The following is a 21757-nucleotide window of genomic DNA, read 5'->3' as shown; positions in this document are numbered from 1 at the left end:
CCTGCTGTGCTCAGTGTTAGAGCCTGTGAAGCTACAGCACAGTGGGGCTCTAGTAACGCTTCTTAGAGCCCTTCAGACTCATTAGAATAATGAAATAGAAAGTTAATTTTAGAAGGAAGGAGGCCATGGGTGACAAATATAAGAAGATTACCACAGTCACAGTGCCTGCCTGTTTATTTTTATGACCCGGGAAAAGGTGTGATGTTTCAAAATGTTCAAGAAGAAAGAATCCAATTTGCTACATTTGCTGGTAGAATCAATTTTACATTCAAAGCCATTATTTTATGACTGTATCATAGTAGTTCTTGTCTTTATTCCTTGGCAGAATTCCAGTAAGATGCCTGTCTTATAGCGAATGCATTATTTTCTTTTCTTCCGTTATATTCCAGTGTGCTGACGTCATGTTACAGCTTTTGCCTTTAATATTCAGTAATATTCAAGTGGGATGACATCATACTGGTATTTTCTTTCCTAGAAATAACAAATTTGTTATGATTTATACATTATTTATCTTTATTATCTTGCCAGAATATTGCATTAACATTGCCACAGCAGGATTTTCTTTTATGTGTTTCCTTCAGGACTTGCATTAATTTTTTTTTATGCTGCCTGAAAAAGTCCACGGACCAATAAAAGTCTATGAATCGTCCATACAGACCTATATAGATTAGAGCTGACTGTGGGAGAGTTAGGCTAGATGCCAAATGATCGATACTATTAGTAGTGTTCCAATTTATGGACACTCACGGTGTGCACCACCTATAGATTTGATAACCACAGCAGGGAAAAGGGGGGAAAAATTTGGGGGAAAGGAAAAGGGATAGAAGGATAAAGGTGTGAGTGTAATTTTAAAATTTCACTTTTATTAATTTATTTAAAATACTTGAGTACATACTCATACTGGTCTAATAACTTCTAATATAACAGTGTTATAAACTACCTTGTTTATATCCACGTCACAAGGGTGATATGTGTACACCCCGGGTCTTGAAAACGGGTATGGGTGCCCTTATAATTTATTTTACCCTCCCGAGTTTTAATCTTTATCCCGTTTGTCCCTTGTGTGGGGATCAGGGAATAGGGACAGGAGTTTAGAATTAGACAGCTCCAGTGTTAGCTCGCAGTCTGATATGCTGCGGTGATAACATCTGTTAGGGTTTTCAGAAGAGCGATCGTGATATTATAAGAATGTGTCGCTCCCTGACTAGCGGTGCTGTGTCGCGCCAGCAGTAGATAGTGATCGGATCGCGGCTATGTTGTATATGTGCCGCGTCTCCTTTACTGCTACAGCGTTGACCAGTCGTCTCAGCTGGCGTGTGCTCACGCCGTTGAGGCTGACAGCTCTTTGGTACACTGGTAACCAATTTCTACTATTTTTGATTTGCTACTGTCCCTAATAGAATCTGTCCCTAAACTGTGATCGTGGATAAATTAATAGCGTCCCGACACGTGTTTCGCCGGGGAGACGCTATTCAGGGAGCGACACATTCTTATAATATCACGATCGCTCTTCTGAAAACCCTAACAGATGTTATCACCGCAGCATATCAGACTGCGAGCTAACACTGGAGCTGTTTAATTCTAAACTCCTGTCCCTATTCCCTGATCCCCACACAAGGGACAAACGGGATAAAGATTAAAACTCGGGAGGGTAAAATAAATTATAAGGGCACCCATACCCGTTTTCAAGACCCGGGGTGTACACATATCACCCTTGTGACGTGGATATAAACAAGGTAGTTTATAACACTGTTATATTAGAAGTTATTAGACCAGTATGAGTATGTACTCAAGTATTTTAAATAAATTAATAAAAGTGAAATTTTAAAATTACACTCACACCTTTATCCTTCTATCCCTTTTCCTTTCCCCCAAATTTTTCCCCCCTTTTCCCTGCTGTGGTTATTAGATGCCAAATGAGCCTGAGGAGCTCCAGGCTTGATTAACAGCTATAGAGCTGTTAAAGCTCATTTGCATAATTTTTAAAGCCTCTTTTTTGCAAGAACAAGGGCATAAGAAGCTAAAAGAAGAGCAGATCCTGCCAAAGAGGGCACACACCAGCATGTAAGTGTGCTTGGTTTACAATCCTGGTGGTAAATTTTCTTTCCTTTTAAGTCAATGGGGCTCATTTAGTAAGGGTCCGCGACGATTTCCGTGTTGCGCCGTATTTAACGGGTTTTTGGCGCACGCGATAGGATTTTGGCACATCGGCCGTGGCTTTCACGCGACACAAATTGGGAGGCGGGCTATCGGGTGATCTGACGGATTTGGACAACGCGCAGGATTTAACATTGCACATTGTGTCGCAAGACATGCACTCACATACACCAGGAAGAAGAAGGTCAACTCCGGCGGACCTGAGGGGGGAGGGAACAGATGCAGGATCTCGGGCGCATCATCTTCGTCAGGCCATCCGGATCTGGGATCGTGACAGGACTGGGCAAGTAAATGTGCCCCATTGTATTGTAAGTCACACTTAGGACAAATGCAATCTCTCACATTCCCACATTCCCTTTAAAGGCAGCCAGTCTTCTGATCTTATTTTCATATTCCTATCCTAAAGAGAATAACACAGGAACTGTAAGGAATTGTTATGCCATTAGGGATGCACTTTTTATTGGGTTCTGTGATTTGCTCAGTCCCTGTTGTTTGTTATTGTTCCCCATGAAGCTTTATCATGTCACTGTGTATACAGTTTCAGATAATTGTGTCATTTTGCTTGTAATGCCGGGAAACACACAAGTGACTTTGTGATAAGAGGCGTACATAGCGTCATCGCCGCGTGTTTTTGCTAATCTTTTGTGTGCAATATAGAACAATCTCGGGATGATTAAGTGCAACTCAATGATAACCACATTTCCCAGAACCTCTTTTCTTCATTGTGTATTTCTCTACTAAGCAACCATGCATCAAGGTGTGTTTGCTATCACTCAAACTGAATCCTAGCTACATAGACAACCATCCATGGGGACAAGGCTTAATACATTTTCAGAACTTTTTTAAAAGCAACTTTGATTTCTTGTTTCCAAAATGTCAATGTGAAATACATCATCCCAGGCTTGTAAGGGGCCCAGGAGTTTAGCCATTCCTGTCGGGCCAGTGAACATGTAACTTGGAATTTCTGATGCCTAAAGTTTGGGGTATAACAATCCTCACTTAGAAGCAAAGACAACATAGTAATTAGGTTTCTTTTTAATCTGATAAAGAACTGATTTTGTGTTTTTAGTGCATTTTATTCATTCTTTAGTTTGCATGACATAAATTGTTATACTGTCATCCTAAAATTAATGTTTGTAGCTATAATTAATAATAATTATTATCCGTCTAGCATAGACATTTTCAAAAACGATTTAATTCATTTAAATGACTTAGGAAAACCTGTTAGCGTGTTATTAACTAGATGTCAGTCCATAGATTGTCAATCCCTTTTCTTAAAGGGGTATTCCAGGATTCAGCATAATTCATATACAAATGGGTAGTTAAAATATAAGCTAATATGTCATTAGTTGTTATTTAAAATTTTGCTCCCCTTAGCAGAAAATGCTGCTGACGTACACCGTAATGGGGAAGTAAAATGCTACTGGCCCTTTAATCAGTCCTGTTATGTTGTCCCTGAGGAGGAGACACAGGACAGAAGATGGCTGCTGGTCACATGTCCACATCACATGTCCTGCACCTGCCTGGGCAGGTCATGTGATCACCACTATGTTTGGCTGTAGTCGGTTGGTTGCAGTGCATCCAGTATGGCCAGTGTTGTGGTGAGATGTCATCTCAGTAAGGTAATGTGCAGTGGGGGCAGTTACACAGATCATTACTATGTTAACAGAGCAATAAAGTCTGTTATATCATCAGTGGGAGCAGAGTTATAAGAGGTAGAAGGAGTTACTGAAAACTAAAGGATCATGGGACTTGTAGTTTCCAGTGGCGGCCATCTTGGTGATAACTTCGCATACTTTAGAAAGCCCATAACATTTTGTGAATAATAAAATCAAAACTATTTAAGATCCATTTTTTTACTAATGACATTGACGTATGTTCATTTATTTATATCATCATGGTTTTTTGTATCAAACGTTCATATTCCCAGAATACCCCTGAATTTCTTTAAAGTCTTGTGTGCAACAGGGTAGAATATATGCCATGTCTGATAAATGCAGATTCCACTTCTCTCAGGGTGACCCAACTGATGCTCTTCCAATGTCTGACATGTGCCAGGCTCATATTTGCAGTTTCAAAAGGGACCAACAAATTGCCTCAAACCAATATCAGCAGAAACACCAGTTAAATGGTAATGCTATTTGCTCAGTAAATTGATCTAGATCAGGGTTGCTGCTCGAGAGACCAATTAGTGCTGCCATCGCTGATGACAAAGCTCATTGGTGCAGGAGGCCGGGCTCATTGCTCCCGGTATCTCCCGGTATCAGATCAGCACCCGCAGCAAGAGGGGGTTATAGAATTCTATATCATGTATTACAGGTCTGTTCTAGGGGTCTCCACTGTTATACGTCTGCTCTGGCGAGTCTCCAGTATAATAGGACTGCTCTGGGGTCTCCAGTATTATACACCTGCTTACTACATGTTTGGTCTGGGAGGTCTCCAGTATAATAGGTCTGCTCTGGGGGTCCCCAGTATTATACATCTGCTCTAAGGATTGTCTCCAGTATTATTATCGTCCGTTTGTTCACTGTATCTATTGTCTGCTCCGGGGTCTATTAGTGATATTACAAATGTAGTATTTGGTTTCTGCGGGCATTAATGTACATTAATTTGCGCCCATTGAAGTTGAGCAGTATGACTCCTGCTCCAGATAATGTTCTTATGATGGGCGATAGGTCTATCCTCATCGTTTTCTATTCTCCAGTATAGCTTGGATAACTATAATGATTAGTCTGATGGTTAAATTTCTAAAAACTGCTTAAAACATTGAAAAAAGTATAAACTATTTTAAAAAATCCAAATGTGTGGAGAGGGCTCAGGGTGCGGTCACATGTTGCGTTTAACGTATGCGTTCAAAAGCGAATTGCAACAGCTGAAGAGAGATTGGCCTAATTAACCCCTTAGTGCTCTGCATCCAATATATTGGAAGCTGAGCACAGTGACTTACCGGACTTATATCGGACGCAGAGCTGATGCCGATTCAGCTCAAGATCTGAGCCGAACGGGCATCGGGAAACACAGGGTGCCGGCTGTGACTGATAATCGACACCCCGTGGGCTGCGATCACGGGTGTTTAATACTTAAAATGCAGCGGTCCCGCCGTTTTCGGGGGCGCCAATCGTTGCTATGGCAACAATGGAGTCCGATCACGACCCCAGAGCTGCCTGTAAGAACTGCCTGAAAGATGACATCTCTGACGTCATCTTAAAGGCAGTGTCAGCCTATGCATGTGCATAGGCTAACACTGCTAATTCCCTGCGATACATCGGTATTGCAGAGTATTATCATGTACAAGCAATCAGATGATTGCTTGTTCATGTCCCATGGTGGAAATAGTGAAAAAGTAAAAAAAAATAAAAAGCCTATAAGCCCCATAACATATAAAGAGTGACGTCAAAATAAATTATCCAGACATTTAAAAAATTATAAAAATGTGAAGTAAACATATGGGAAATGTTATTCAGCAATTTATTTAGGAGGTAAATCTATCTGCCTAAAAACGCAATGATTTAGAATTTCAAAAATGGCAATTTTTTTTTTTTAAATCATCATTTTTTTCTTTTTTTTATAAATTAATAATAAACGCAAAACTTATCAGCCAACATTTACCACTAAAATGAAGCACAACATGTGGGGAAGAAACCATCTCAGAATTGCTTCGAAAAGTAACATTGTTCAAAAGTTATAACCATGTAAAGCAACGCAAGTCAGAATCTAAAAATGGGGCCTTAAGCTACAAAATGGCTGCGTCCTTAAGGGGTTAAATACCTGTTAACACTTGCATTTACAAAACAACTGTTAACGCTTGTGTTAACACGTTTGTTATCAAACACCTGCATTAAAGTGATGTTGACGTATGTGTTAACAATTCATTAACGGTTGCGTTTTGTAAAAGCAAATGTTAACAGCTGTTTAATTAGCAAATCTCTCTTCAGCTGTTGCATTGTGTTTTTAAAGGCATGTGTAAAACACAACGTATGACCGCACCCTCAGGGACTCTGTAAATTGAAAAATTAAAAGTTATGGATTTTGAAAGACGAGGAGTGAAAGCACAAAATGAAAATTGGGTGTTTTCCCGCCAATCCCATCTTGCCGAGGTTTGTCACTCCCTGTGACGTCATCTTCCAAAGACCCGAGGCTGCTTTGTGTTAAACCTTTCATTACAGTGCGCTACCAGCACATTGTAATGAATGAGCTGGAAAATCCCCATATACTGCCACACTGTAGTATAGCAGTATATGGTAGGATCGATCAGACAACCTAGGGTTATAGTACCCTAGGGAGTCTGAAAAATAGTAAAAATTAAAATAATAAAAGTTACAAAAAGCTTATAATAAAAAAACATAAAAATTAAAATAAATAAACAGTAAAAATCATAAACACATTAGGTATCACCGCATCCGAAAATGCCCGATCTATCAAAATTTAATAACCGTTTTTCACTGCATTTAACCTGTAACGGAAAATAGCGCCCAAAGTCGAAAATGGTACTTTTTTGCCATTTTAAAAAATATAAAAAATTCCCTAAAAAGTGATCAAAGGGTCGTACAGTCCTAAAAATGACTAAACCTACTCAAAAGCGAATACCAGATATACACAGAAACTTATGTTATTGGAAAAACATATGACAAAATTTTATTTAATCAATTATAATGACATCATACAAAAATGCACAATAAAAAAACATGAAACAGACGTTTTGTACAAGGGAGGTGGTAGCTGATACTGGACAGGTAACATAAAACATCGAGGTGGCATGGTGACGTAAAGACGTCAATACAAAGTAACATATAATCTATCTACTGGGACTATAGGGAAGCCATGATAAGGTAGAAACAATGGCATGATAGTTAAATGACAAGGTATAACAAACCAATATTTGTATTACCTAGGCACCTGGATACCCGTGACCAACAGGATGAACAAGTACCCCGATGCGCGTTTCGACACGCTGCCTTCGTCAAGGGCAGCGTGCCGAAATTTGTTACTTTGTATTGACGTCTTTACGTCACCATGCCACACAGCTCTGTACATGGAAAAATAAAAAAGTTATACATGTGATGTATATATGCTGTATATGCATCTGTTATGTGTATATGATATATGTGTATATGGTGTGCGTATATACTGTATGTGTGTGTATATATGTTGTACATATGTATATGATACTGTATGTGTGTATATGTGATGTGTATATGTGTGTGTTTGTAAGTAATAATGTATAAATGTGTGTGTGGAGAACTGTATGGTTATGTATACAGTTATATAAATGTGTGTGTATATATCAGTGTAATATGTCTATTTTTAAGCTGGAAGAGGGGCCCCATTCAAAAGTCTGCTATGGGCCCTCCCTTTCCTAGTTGTGCACCTAGCCCCCCCCCCCCCCCCCCCTGACGCCAGGGAATATAAGATAAAGTTGATTTATGGGGATGTAAGGGAAATAATTCTTAGTTAAAAGAAGGGTTAGTTAGGTAATAGGGCTCTATGGGTCATTAGCTGTATTTGTTACAATGTGCAGACAGGTTCCCTTTAAAGCCCCTGTCTATGTCATTAGCATACAATTAATAACCCTTCCAGCTGTTCCATTAAAGATCACTGTTCTGTTTGTCTTCTAGTATATTGTCAATTTAAAGGGTAATTAAATGCATCATTCGCAAAGCTCCAAACCAAAGCAGTGCTCTGCTACAATCCAGGCAGTCTTCAGATCAGCTCCGTTCAGCCATCTGCCTATAATACTGTACAATTACCACATAATTGGTTTTATATTAATTGAGCTTGCAGTAAACTAATAAAATAAAATTGGTGGGATTGAACTGTGATCCATTAAATTAATTCAATTCAGACGGTGATAGCTAAAAGGCGAATTAAATATTTGCACTTAATAGAAGACCAAAGTGCTAGTTGCTTGTGCTGAGGTTAAGTAAAATGGTGACATTTCAACCGTCACCATCAGCACAACAATTATTTCTCATAGTTGCAGGTTTAGATGGTCAATAACTTCCCACAAATTTATTAATTTATTAATCATTAGTAAAAATGAATTTGGGAACATTTGTAACAGGGGTGTAACTAGTAAAGCAAGGGGCACATAGCAGATTTCTGAATGGGGCCCTCCTTCCCCCCTTAAAAAAATATACATATATACATATTTGTATACTCATATATGTGAGTGTCAATAACAAACATTTATACACTCATATATACACACACATTTATATACTTACATACATATAGATATACAGCATATACAGACCTTATACACACATACAGAATAAACATAGATACAGCACACACCACATATACATACATACAGCATATACACACATGCATACAGTATCATATACACCCATGCCGCATATACATATAGCATCTATATACACATACAGCAGATACACACATACATACAATACCGTATAAAGACATGCAACATATACACACCCAATACCCCAGATGTCGGGGCCCCATCACACTGCTGGCCCCTTATCGGCTGCTATGGCTGTTACTCCTGTAGTTACGCCCCTTATTTGTAATATATCTTATCTGAGGACAGTCCTGCCTTGTCCACTTTTTTGCCCCTAATATCCCCCCCTACCTCTTTTACCTGTCAGAGAAATTTCTGCTGAGAATGGAGAGGGAGCAGCTACAGATTGGTGTAGTGTAGGTTTCACCACAACAGTACAACAGTTTGAGAATTGCAAACTACAGATACAGACAGCAGATATGGAAACTACTGGAAAAGGAAGCTGAGAAGGAACTTCTGAACATGATGGTCAGAAGTAGTGTTAGGGCTTATTCAGATGGGCGTGTCCACTGCACGTCCGCGTTTGATGTCTGCCTTCAATCCGGATTGTATCCACATCTGTAGGTCATTGTTTTTTTCTCACATCCGCAAAAAAATGTGAATGGTTTTCTAATGTATTTTTTGCACATCCCAGCTAGTTGCATGGCAACATTTGAGACAGGTCGGACTACAGTTGTCATTTGTGTGCCGTTCGTGGTCTGGATGCTAGCAAAAGATAGTGCATGCTGCTATTTGTTTCTCACTTTTTGCACATCCTTGAAAAAAATGGATGTGTGAAGAGACCCATAGGAACAAATGGGCGAGTATGCTAAAAGAAAACGGCATACTCCTTATATTTACTCATTGGACTACTTCTCTAAGAAGTCTGTTAAAAAGTGAGGAACACTTAATGTTATACTGCTATAAGTGGATAAAGATATGCAACACCCTCGCCGATGCAAGGCAGAGGAGTGGTTGCGAATACGTCCCACCATTTAGCTTGCAGCCTATGCAGGGTCTGATTTGCCTCACAGCATGTCACTACATAACAATAGATGACACAGATGAACTCTGCAGTGGTAGAACCTGCCTGGCAAGGCAGGAGTTAACTGTTTTATGTGATGTCATATGTGTCAGCCAATCACAGGTGTTATACTTTGTCTCTGTGAGCTGAGATGTAAGCTGAGATGTAATTGGAGAAGAGCCACCACAGGACCAGGGGGAGTAACAAGACCCTGTCAGGAAACTTCCAGAAGAAGTGAAGTTCTCTCTGAGAAGAGAGTGCAGAGTGAGGAGAGAGTTCACTCTCTCAGATTAGAGACTCTGAAGAGTCTGTGCAGCTAGCACACCAGACCAAGAGCAGGTGAGCCTAGCCCCTGCCTGAAGAGTGGAACTAATAGCTAGTATAGTGAGGAAAGGGGTTTCATCCTACCTTTAAGGGTGATACCTGAAGCAACCCAGGACAAGCTGCAGCATCCTTCCAGGACACAGCTACCTCCCAGCCTGCCCTCTGCATCCAGGCTGGCGCTCTACATCCTGTGGCTCCCTCCAACTGCATCTCAGCACTCCACTACTCTGTTAAAGGAAACCTACCACTTTAAAATGACCCCTCTGACCCACAAATACCTTAAGCTAGCTCAGGATGAGCTGATGCCGGACCATATTTTCAATTAAACCAGAAACCGCTGTATTTGTAGAAACATTATTTTCTTGTGGTAGTAAAATCTCTCTTCGGCGCTTCTATAAGCGTCATACAGCGCGCACCCCGGACCCTGCTCCGCGATCACGCTGTCGTCAGCGCCGCTCCCGTCACTAATTTTGCTGTGCCCGAGAGCCGGTGACGTCACCGAGCTCTCGGGCACACTAGCGCATGCGCACCACCTCCTCCTGGCGCGTCGCGGCCGGATCCCATTGCGCATGGGCGAAGTATAGCGGCGAGCATAGTGGAGGTGGTCTTCTCGGTCTTCTCTCCGAAGCCTCGCGATACTACGAGGCTTCGGGACTTCGCCCATGCGCAATGGGATCCGGCCGCGACGCGCCAGGAGGAGGTGGTGCGCATGCGCTAGTGTGCCCGAGAGCTCGGTGACGTCACCGGCTCTCGGGCACAGCAAAATTAGTGACGGGAGCGGCGCTGACGACAGCGTGATCGCGGAGCAGGGTCCGGGGTGCGCGCTGTATGACGCTTATAGAAGCGCCGAAGAGAGATTTTACTACCACAAGAAAATAATGTTTCTACAAATACAGCGGTTTCTGGTTTAATTGAAAATATGGTCCGGCATCAGCTCATCCTGAGCTAGCTTAAGGTATTTGTGGGTCAGAGGGGTCATTTTAAAGTGGTAGGTTTCCTTTAAGGCACGTTGCTGCGGTTCCTGTCGGTTCCAATAAAGAACTGTAAGTTGTTTTTGTTCAACCTCTGCCTCCGTCTGGTCCCTGCTACTACGGCTGTCACCTTCACGGGCACCCTGTCCACCACACAGACTCATACTCTAGACACCAAAGGGTTGCCCCAGGGAGATCCGCTATAGCAGCCTCTCCCTCATCATTTCTTGCCAACACCACCCTGCTGGAGACCTGCCAGGCTGTAGGACAGCCCTCCGGTTCCCCATACCAAGCACCGTGACACTAGCGTGCCTAGGCCGCAACCGCCAGCCACTCAGGTACTGCGGGCCCCGGCTGACTCCAGGCCCCAAGAAAAGGCTAGGCCCCGGTGGGGGATGTTGCAGATATTTTTTATAGTTTTTTAATGGGTCATGTGTTTTAACATTTAATGATGCACTCATACATGTGTAGTATGTAGTAATGATCTCTGTATAGAGAGGGCTACTAGGCTGACACGCATTCATATAGGGAGGCACAGCAGCCAGTAACACTTTTGAAAGGTGCTGGCAACCATTGTGGCAACCATTTACCATTTGGGTGCTACAATTTAATCATGGTACTTAAATAATGATCTTGAACTCTATCTATCCCCCGGCGATGTCATGGGGTAGTACCAATCAGTTCCTATGACAGTTGGGATCCTCAGAGAGGCTCTCAAAGCTCTCATTCTGTGATTATTATTAAAGCAATATACTGCAAAATAACCTAAGGACCTAAATAAAAGTATACAAAAAATGAAATCAAAATCCTGTGGGTTTTCTTGGGTTTTGCCTTTCTAGTCTGCTTATTCTCTGCTGTTTACCATAAGTACCAACTCCAGCCCTTCAGACACCACAGGGATAACATACACACTCCACTATTGATTTTATATTAAAATACTTTATTTACTAAACATAAATGTGACATAGATAAATACATAGATAACACAACCACCCCCAATGGCCTGGTTTTCTGCCCCCTCCTAGATTCCCAGTAACTATGCCAATCCTGGATCCACCACAAACAACGGGAGTCACATTCGGTACCTTTCCGCTTACATGTAAAGAGACTTAGAGCAGCATACAGGGGGTGCAGAAGTTAACAAGTGTGAAAACATTGTTGAATCATTTCCAAGAAGACTCACGGCTGTAGCAGCTCCAAAACTGAGCAAAAGGTCTGAATACTTATGATATTTCAGTTTTTATTGTTTAATAAATTAGCAAACATATTTACATTTCTGTTTTTTTCTGTCAAGATGAGGTGCAGAGTCTACATTAAAGGAAACCTACCACTTGAAGTGGCAGGTATAAGAGGGAACTACCGAGCGCCAGCTCAGGGTGAGCTGGTGCCGGAGCTTATTTTTGTTAGTGTTTTAAACCGCAGTATCGCGGTTTAAAACACTTTTTAAACTTTATGGCCGGAGCTGCTTTGGCGCAGGGAGGTACGCGCTCGGCGCTTACCATGCGCGCGACCGTGCACCGTACCTCCCTGCGCCGAAGCAGCTCTGGCCATAAAGTTTAAAAAGTGTTTTAAACCGCGATACTGCGGTTTAAAACACTAACAAAAATAAGCTCCGGCAGCAGCTCACCCTGAGCTGGCGCTCGGTAGTTCCTTCTTATACCTGCCACTTCAAGTGGTAGGTTTCCTTTAATGAGGAAAAAAAATTACCCCTGCCAAAGCTGTTTGTGGCAAAACTAAACTCCCCATATATGCAATAGGAATCTTTGAGCTTGATCACCTCTATAAAGGATAATTCAGCTGTATATAATCTTATGTTATTTATTCTGACCAATTGAATGTATTGTTAATCACCTGTGTAAGAAAGGTGCTAGTTGGAAGTTTATAGCCCTTTTGGTGGAAAGTTCTAGTCTCTTTGTCCTGAGGTCTCTGCAGGGAGAGTCCAGAGAGTCACAGCACTTCTCACCACATAACCAGCAGGCCCCTGCAGGACTCTGCCTTGGAGTACTGCTTATCAGCTCCTCACCTCCAGCCTGAAGCTACTTATACCAGACTGTGAGCAACGTCTGCCCAACGCTATCCAACCTGCAAACTTGAACCAGTGGAATTGTTTCCTGTTGTTGATTCAGTCGCTATGTTCCAGAATAAACAAACTATGAGTTTAATGCTTGAAATCCCTTGTCTCCGTTTGATCTCTTCCTAAAGCTGCATAACACCAAGGGTGTCCCATTTACCATCACCCTAGGACCCTGACATTGGGTTTTCCCCAGGGAGAGCTATCCTACATCTGCAGCCTCTCCCTCCTTTCTTGCAAATCCAGCTGTCGGATACCTGCCCAGTGTGTAAGAGGCCTGTTCCTCCAGTACCCAGCGACCTTGATCCAGATGAGCGCTAGGCTGCGCTCAGCCAACCACTCAGGTATCAAAGGGAATTCAGCCGCCCCCAAGCCCAAAAAGTCTAGGCCCCGGTGGGGGATGTTGTCGCTGCCAACCTTGGCACACAGTGAGTTATAGGATAGAGGGAATCATTTAGAGACAGTGACACAACATGAGAGCTAGGCATAAAGGAGGATTAAAATCCACCAGCTTCACTGTCACTACAACTACCATTGTCTCATAACCGTATGCTTTATACCATTTACCCTCTGGGCTGCTTTGAGGTATTTTACATCTTTACTAGGCAGAGGGATGGTGGCCAGTGGTGGATTAAGTGTTTTATTGGCCCTGGGGTGTTCACACGACTAGGGCCCCCCAGCGTCCAAACTAACATGTGCACCGATGTTAGGACTTAAGTACTACTCCATATCCAGTATATATTCTATATCCTTCATCTTGTGCTGTTCATAAAAGTAATTTAATGATGAACTTCAAATGTGCTCTTATAACCCATCTATCTAGCAAAGCCAATTACATTCCTTAACTGCATGAAACTCTCCAGCCTGACTATTGTCCAGCCCAGCTCTCCCAGACAGTGTAGGAGATGTGGATGCTGCCCCTGGCTGGCATGGTCTCTGTGCACTCTTCCTGCATTCACACACATGGCCGACGTACATACGGCCGATATACGTCCCCCATACACTTCTATGGGCTCACGGCCCTGTACGGGAGCGGTACGGTGCATCTTTCTACGGAATACGGTCCTGTGCGCTGTATCTTCCTATGGAGAGGGGCGGGGGTGAGCTGCTCTCATCCCCTGCTCCTCTCCGCAGCGCCGATGTATGCCCTCCGTACTACAGTACGGCGGGCATACATTGTGTGAATGTAGCCTTATACTGTAAATACTTGCGTATAAGCCAAGGCTCCTAATTTTACAACAAAAAAAATGGGAAAAGGTATTGTCGAGTATAAGTCATACAGTAGAGCCACCTTTTTAGAAATGACCCCAGCAGATGCCCCTTTGAATAAAATGTCCAGCAGATGCCCCCTTTACAGAAATGTCCACAGCAGAGCTGCCATTTTAATGTAAGGTCCACAGCATATTTCCCCTGTACAAAAATGTCCACAGCAGATGCCCACTTTACAGAAATGTCGTGATCAGAGCTCCCCTTTAATGAAATATCCACAGCAGCCGTGTCATAGTTATGTGCTTGAGCTGGGAGGAGAAGCCGGAGCCGCGGGGCCGTGAAGAAGAAGCCGGAGCTCATGTTGGATCTTCATATAAGGCCTGGGCACCCCCATCCCCCATACCGCCTATATGAAGATCTGCCATTGATGGCGGTGGAGAACAACAGGAACGTTATTTTTTTTTAACTCCTTACCTGCAGAGTTTTTAATAAATTTGGACAAGATATTGTGAAGAGTTTCTCTCTGCAGAAACTGAGACTCTCCTCCCCATCTTTCCCTCTGTGTGAATCGTTTCTCTGTCCTTTTTGTCCTTTCTATCCCTCTTTTCTTATCTATTTTGTTAATTTATCTGGAGTTACTGAATGCATTATTTTTGAGTTCCATATACTGTACCGTTGTCTGTATACAGCATTACTATTTGTTATATTTGCTATATTCTGTTGCCCTCCTATACACTAGTGTGGGAGATTTATCAGAAGTGTGTGAGCGCAGAACTGTTCTAGATGCCCATGGAAACCAATCAATGCTCATCTTTCATTTTATGAAACAGATGTGGTAAAATGAAAGCGGAGCTCTGATTGGTTGCCACTAGAACAGTGGTGCTCTCAGATACTGGTCATAAATCTCCCCCAATGCCTCTCTTTCTGTATTTGCATACATCATGTTCCAGAGCTTACACTTCTTTGTTTGTTTTTTTAACTCTTTTGCTTTTAAAACAATAGAAACCTTGAATAATAAAAAACCCATCAGACTGACATGTCAGATTTAACACCCACTAACATCTTTCAAACCTCAATATGCCAGTCTTAATAAGGTGCTCGGCATTGGGTTGCATATTTGTCATTATCCAATATTTAAAAATCCTACAAAGGATTTGGAAAATTGTAGCTGTAGCATGGAGAAATAGTAGGAGGTGATTTGATCTGATGGATCATGTTTTCTTCTACATAGGAATGCTCAGGTAAATGTCTCCTACTTGGGGAAGAATAGATGACACACCAGAAAGGGGCAATGCAATACCTGCTATAAAATGTTTGATCCAATGGGCCTATGGATATTATATGTACCCGGTGCTGACAGCTGTCCATTAAATTCTGGACAGTTCATAAATAAAATGGACTATTTTTCTTATGTTTAGAGAAAGAATATACTAGCTATAGTGCTACATTATGTAGCTAATAATCTTTGTCATTTATTATCAATGCTGTCCATGTTATCTGGATAAATTACTTAGAAATTGCAGCCTACCTAGACATCATTGTATGAATTTATTTTCCTTTCCATTTCTAGTTCCAGATGCAGCAGTTCAGAATAGATACTTTAAACCAGCTGGGGAAATGTCCGGTTTTCCAAGGATCATTAATAAATCTGCTTTTTTTAGAAGTAAAGAATTGCGTGGATGATCTTCTTCAGCCAGAGGTTTGCTTATTCGTATTTGTCAATTTGTAAAAAAAAGGAAGATAATAACTCATTTGTATAGTATAGAAACTGATATTTATTTGCTAGGACAGGGGATCATCTAGGTGTCTGGTCAATGTGGTAGGATGTCATCAATTACCAGAACAGTCCCATGTCTCTTTTTGGAATTGGGTGTATGTCGATCATGTACACTACCACTCCATTCAAAGTCGACCATGTAGAATGAGCAGGATGCAGTTTTAACCTGCTCCTACCTGGGCAATTCAATCTAAGGCCATCCTTGTCCACTGCAGGCCATGTATACATCTGGGCAGTGTCACATTGCTGCTGCAAGCTCCACTGTGACCTGGGAAACATTTTGGGCCTTTTTCTCAACTTTCACCTAGTGCGGCCTATATTGCTTCCAGAAGCAGGGGCCTCAATTTTTGATCGTGCCCAGCGGCGCCGCTATCCACGGCTTTGAGTGACTACCCTGCAGCAGTTTTAAGCCATCCTGCCTCCAGGTCACCTCCTGAGGACCTCTGACTGCTGCTGCCACCATCCCTGGTGGTTTTGGAGTGACAGGAGAGCTGGAGCAGCCTGTATCTACTTGCGGCCTACCACCCAGGAGAAGCCCCAGCCTAAAGTAGTGGAAGTGACCCTCATCTGAGACCTGCTCCAGGAGGCCAGGAACTACTCCCAAAGGGAATAACATCATCAGATTAGGGCTTAACACAGACTGAAAAATCTCAGCTGCCCTAAAGGGGCCTCTCCTTTCAGACCTGACTTTGATACCACCCTCTCAAATGCCACATTACTGACTTCTGGAAACAGACAGTGGGATACACAGGTTCAATCAGTACTTTCAGTACGCTCTCACCTAGCCAACTTCAACGCGCACAACATAGTTCTCAATGTAAGGCGAGGTCACAGCCACCACAAGAAAGAGGACAATAATCTGACCCTGCAGTGTTTGAGGCCAAAACTGCTGGTCCCCCAAGTCCCTCCTCTAAAAGATCTCTTTTCCAGCATGATAGAGGCTGTACTCCTCCAAACCATGCCAAAGCCTATCACCGTTCTCCTCTTTGGATGAACTTTTGTATCCCCCTCGAACTAGGATCCCAAATCAAGCTCGTCCTCCGCATGCTGGAAATTTGAACCATCATGCTTCCTCTCCTCCAGAAACTGTCCTGACCCTAAAAGATCATTCGGAGCTTCAAGCTTTGCTTGCCTTATTACCATCTAAGAAACATATGGATGTTCTGGCATCGGATCTCAAGCGGGCATGGAGACTGGATCTAAAACAAGTTAGAGAGGAAGACTCTGACTCTTTTTCTTCTACTTTGAAAGACATTCAAAGCACCACCTCTAATGCCGCAGTGGCCCACAATCAGGTGGTGACTTGGAAAATATCGTAGAAGACAAACTGATGCTCCACATTCACGTGGTTTTGAGCGTTCAAAGATACTCCGGACTCCCGATATATTTTATTAATATCGGATATTTATTAATTAAAAATTCTGTTGCGACGCGTTTCGGTACGGTACTTGGGGTATTCCCTGAAGAAGGTCCAAGTACTGGACCGAAACGCGTCGCAACAGAATTTTTAATTAATAAATATCTGATATTAATAAAATATATCGTGAGTCTGGAGTATCTTTGAACGCTCAAAACCACGTGAATGTGGAGCATCAGTTTGTCTTCTACGATTGAAATACCATCCCCGGTAACCCTGGAACACGAAGAACGGGTTATAATCAAGCTGCCGCATACGTTGGACTAAAACTGCTATATGCTGATATTGATCACCAAATAGGTGAGGGTCCAACTGGACAAATTTTTCATTTTAATTTGATTGTCTCGTGTAATGCACTAAGAGAGCGCTCCTGTCTGTTTTTGTCTTTTGTCTCTCTTCTATCGATCTGGAGGGAGATTGTATTGTGTGCACGATCCACTCTGCTCCCAGGTTTAATATATGACTTGGAAAATAGAAATAGGAGTGAAAATATCAGGATCAAGGGCCTTCCTGAGGCCACACAGGTGCAGAACCTTCTGCTGACAGATCACAGAGTGCATAGGGCATTAAGGGCAAGAACTGCATATCCCAATTATCTGCTATGTTATCTGCTGGGTGCACTTGTACTTGCTCAAAGAGGAAACCATGCAACAGGCACGGCGTAGAGTTGATTTTGATGGTACCACTCTCTGTATGTATCCTGACCTGCTAGGGGTACGTTATGCCTATGTGCTGCTCTTTGACCATTGTTTAACATTTTACAAGAATGCAACGTAATGTATAGATGGGGCTTCCCGTTAGTACAACTCCCATAGTGGAGGGCGATTTTGCATCCCTCAATGACTACTATGACGACGGGATCATCATGGGATGTTGACTCGATTCAGCGCCCTCAATAACAACATCTTCAGAGACACCATTCCCACTCAGAATCAGCTCATCTGAATTTGTGCGGTCTTCTAGTTGCTCGCTGGGTATACCTGGAATGGGACGACCAAACTGAAGGATTCCTCTTCCTGCTCCTCCAGCTGGGTATAACCCTTGTGGGGCTTGTTACACGTTGATATGTTTTTTCTTATTTTGTATTTTGAATGTTCTCCATGAATGTTCTTTTTCTTTCCTGGTAGCTACTATCATCATATGGTTCTTTCTGTTGCTCTCTCTAGGTTTATGCTCTTTTATTAGGCTGAATCACAATTTTAATCATCATTAAATGAGCCCTCCGTGCTCTCCATTAGTTTTCTCTTAAGTTGAGAGGTAGCAGAGCCCAGGATGACATGTAATCTTTACTTCCCACAAAGAAGTTCCGAGGTGTGACGCTCTTTGTCCCATGTCTTATTTGTGAATAGCGGATTTGCTATACTTTCTGCCTTTTTAATTTAGACCCATTACCCTTTATAGTGTTTCCTTTTATTTTTCTGTCTGCCTCTCCCCCCTCCCTCATATTTTTCTTCTCTTTCATTATAATCCCTCTCTTCTTTTCTTTGTGTTTCTTCCCTCTCAAAAGAGGTCTCAAATTTTTTTTTATGCATTCAGAGGGTCCAGATATTATAAAAATACATGTCTCTGGCCAGCCAGTTTAGTGTGTGAAAGTAGTCCATAATGATCAAAATATTGCAAAAAATATATCACCAAACTTTATGATTTATTTAAGTGTACACCACTTCAAAACACCTAAAATGCAAATATCTCCAAAGTCGCGTGTATGATCATAATGGTCATGGTATATGACCATTATTAATGACATTTCAAAGACATGCATACAAATATACATCCAATAATACAATAATGTGCATATATTCAAAGTGTCCTGTGCTTAAATAAAGATTAAAGTAAGCACAAGACACTTTGAATATATGTACACTGTGTTATCGTATGTATATTTGTATTTATGTTTTTAAAATGTCATAAAAATTGCCATATTTATATATTTGCTACCATAGGAATATATAATTTATTTGACTTTGATTTGTAGATATAACCTTTTCCCTATGTAAATACCTTCTTGTAAAACAATGACCATCCCTGTATCCAATCTAGCATTAGATAACATCCTATTTGCATTGACACCTATTGCATTGAGATACAAGTTGACACAGCGGTCCTCTCGTAATCGTTGCAGGGTCCGCGCATGTGCATCTCCCCTGAGTTGGAGGAGGAGGTTTGGGGTGTTCACACAAACATAAGGTAAAGATAAGAATGCCATACTCCATTGGCGGTCATACTGATTGAATACACATACATATATATAATATACACTCACCGGCCACTTTTCCAACTGCTCATTTACACTTAATTTCTAATCAGCCAATCACATGGCGGCATTTAGGCATATAGACATGGTCAATACAATCTCCTGCAGTTCAAACCGAGCATCAGTATGGGGAAGAAAGGTGATTTGAGTGCCTTGAACGTGGCATGGTTGTTGGTGCCAGAAGGGCTGGTCTGAGTATTTCAGAAACTGCTCATCTACTGGGATTTTCACGCACAACCATCTCTAGGGTTTACAGAGAATGGTCCGAAAAACAAAAAACATCCAGTTAGCGGCAGTTATGTGGGCGGAAATGCATTGTTGATGCCAGATGTCAGACGAGAATGGGCAGACTGGTTCGAGCTGATAGAAAGGCAATAGTGACTCAAATCACCACCCGTTACAACCAAGGTAGACAGAAGAGCATCTCTGAACGCACAGTACGTCGAACTTTGAGGCAGATGGGCTACAGCAGCAGAAGACCACACCGGGTGCCACTCCTTTCAGCTAAGAACAGGAAACTGAGGCTACAATTTGCACAAGCTCATCGAAATTGGACAGTAGAAGATTGGAAAAACGTTGCCTGGTCTGATGAGTCTCGATTTCTGCTGCGACATTCGGATGGTAGGGTCAGAATTTGGCGTCAACAACATGAAAGCATGGATTCATCCTGCCTTGTATCAACGGTTCAGGCTGGTGGTGGTGGTGTCATGGTGTGGGGAATATTTTCTTGGCACTCTTTGGGCCTCTTGGTACCAATTGAGCATCGTTGCAACGCCACAGCCTACCTGAGTATTGTTGCTGACCATATCCATCCCTTTATGACCACAATGTACCCAACATCTGATGGCTACTTTCAGCAGGATAATGGGCCATGTCATAAAGCTGGAATCATCTCAGACTGGTTTCTTGAACATGACAATGAGTTCACTGTACTCAAATGGCCTCCACAGTCACCAGATCTCAATCCAATAGAGCATCTTTGGGATGTGGTGGAATGGGAGATTCGCATCATGGATGTGCAGCCGACAAATCTGCGGCAACTGTGTGATGCCATCATGTCAATATGGACCAAAATCTCTGAGGAAGGCTTCCAGCACCTTGTTGGATCTATGCCACGAAGAATTGAGGCAGTTCTGAAGGCAAAAGGGGGTCCAACCCGTTACTAGCATGGTGTACCTAATAAAGTGGCCAGCTAGTCCAGCTACTATATGTACATTTATTTTGTTATTGTTGCCTAAACACTATACGGACGAGGGGAGATTTTGATTGGGAAATATTTTGGTTATATTATGACCATTTCCTTATCATACACTTAATTTTTGCATGCATTATAAGTGTTTTTAATGGTGTACAAATAAAACTTGATGATATATTTTTGCAATATTTTGATTTATGTGGACTACTTTTACACACCATACTGGATGGCCAGAGACACTTGCATTCAAACATACTACCGAAATAGATATTTTCCACATCACTTTCATGCCGCAAATCAAGAAGGTAAAACGAAAGGGGTTTCTATTCTAATACACAAGTCAGTCCCATTTAAATTGATTGATACACTTGTTCATGACTCTGTATGCTTTATCTCAGTGGTGGCGAACCTATGGCACGGGTGCCAGAGGCGGCACTCTGATCTCTTTCTGTGGGCACCCGGGCCATTGCCCCAGGACACAAGACAGGGCTCAAAGAATTTTACTGCAGTTCCAAGCAACTTAAAGATGCTGCTTGGGACTGTAGGAAGAGGGAGAATGTGTAGACAGAGAAGAATTATCTTTGGAGAAGCTACTGCTGGCCCCATTGGTTCTCTGTGTAGAGAGGGATACTGGATAGAAGCTACAATGGTGCAAATTTTCCCTCTTTCTTTCTACTGTGTTGGTGTCTTCAGGAGGCCAGTATGATTGAAAGTTATTCAGCAATAAATTACTGTTTTAATTTTTGGTTGGCACCTTGTAATAAATGAGGGAGGTTTGGGGTTGCAGTTTGGGCACTAGGTCGCTAAAAGGTTTGCCATCACTGCTTTATCTTCTTAAAATGTGATATCCAGGCTACATTATCAGCAAGCTATTGGGAGTCCATCTTGAGAATTTGCCAGCCTTAGCTTTACTATCCCTATTTTTAGTCCCAATCAGGCGCTACCTTCTCGTGGCGAGACTGTGGAAATCTGCCATTCCACCTTCTATTTCAATTTGGTTCATAGAAATAGAACATATAAGAAGAATGGAGGAACTAACTGCTGAACTCCACTCCGCTGGTCATTCTGACTTTAAATG

The 21757-nt window shown here is 42.1% G+C and overlaps 1 protein-coding gene across 1 annotated transcript in view; it reads left to right on the top strand.

Annotated features, from left to right (window-relative positions):
- Positions 1-21757, top strand: part of MEI4 (meiotic double-stranded break formation protein 4) — an 86151-nt gene that overhangs the window by 21531 nt on the left and 42863 nt on the right. Inside the window, exon 4 of the mRNA XM_072139553.1 lies at positions 15607-15735. Coding sequence (XP_071995654.1) covers positions 15607-15735 — 129 coding nt within the window. The remainder of the gene's footprint in view (positions 1-15606; positions 15736-21757) is intronic.

The sequence above is a fragment of the Engystomops pustulosus genome, chromosome 3 (genome assembly GCF_040894005.1).
Source record: "Engystomops pustulosus chromosome 3, aEngPut4.maternal, whole genome shotgun sequence".
NCBI lineage: Eukaryota > Metazoa > Chordata > Amphibia > Anura > Leptodactylidae > Engystomops > Engystomops pustulosus.
This window is presented reverse-complemented; position numbering and strand designations above follow the sequence as displayed.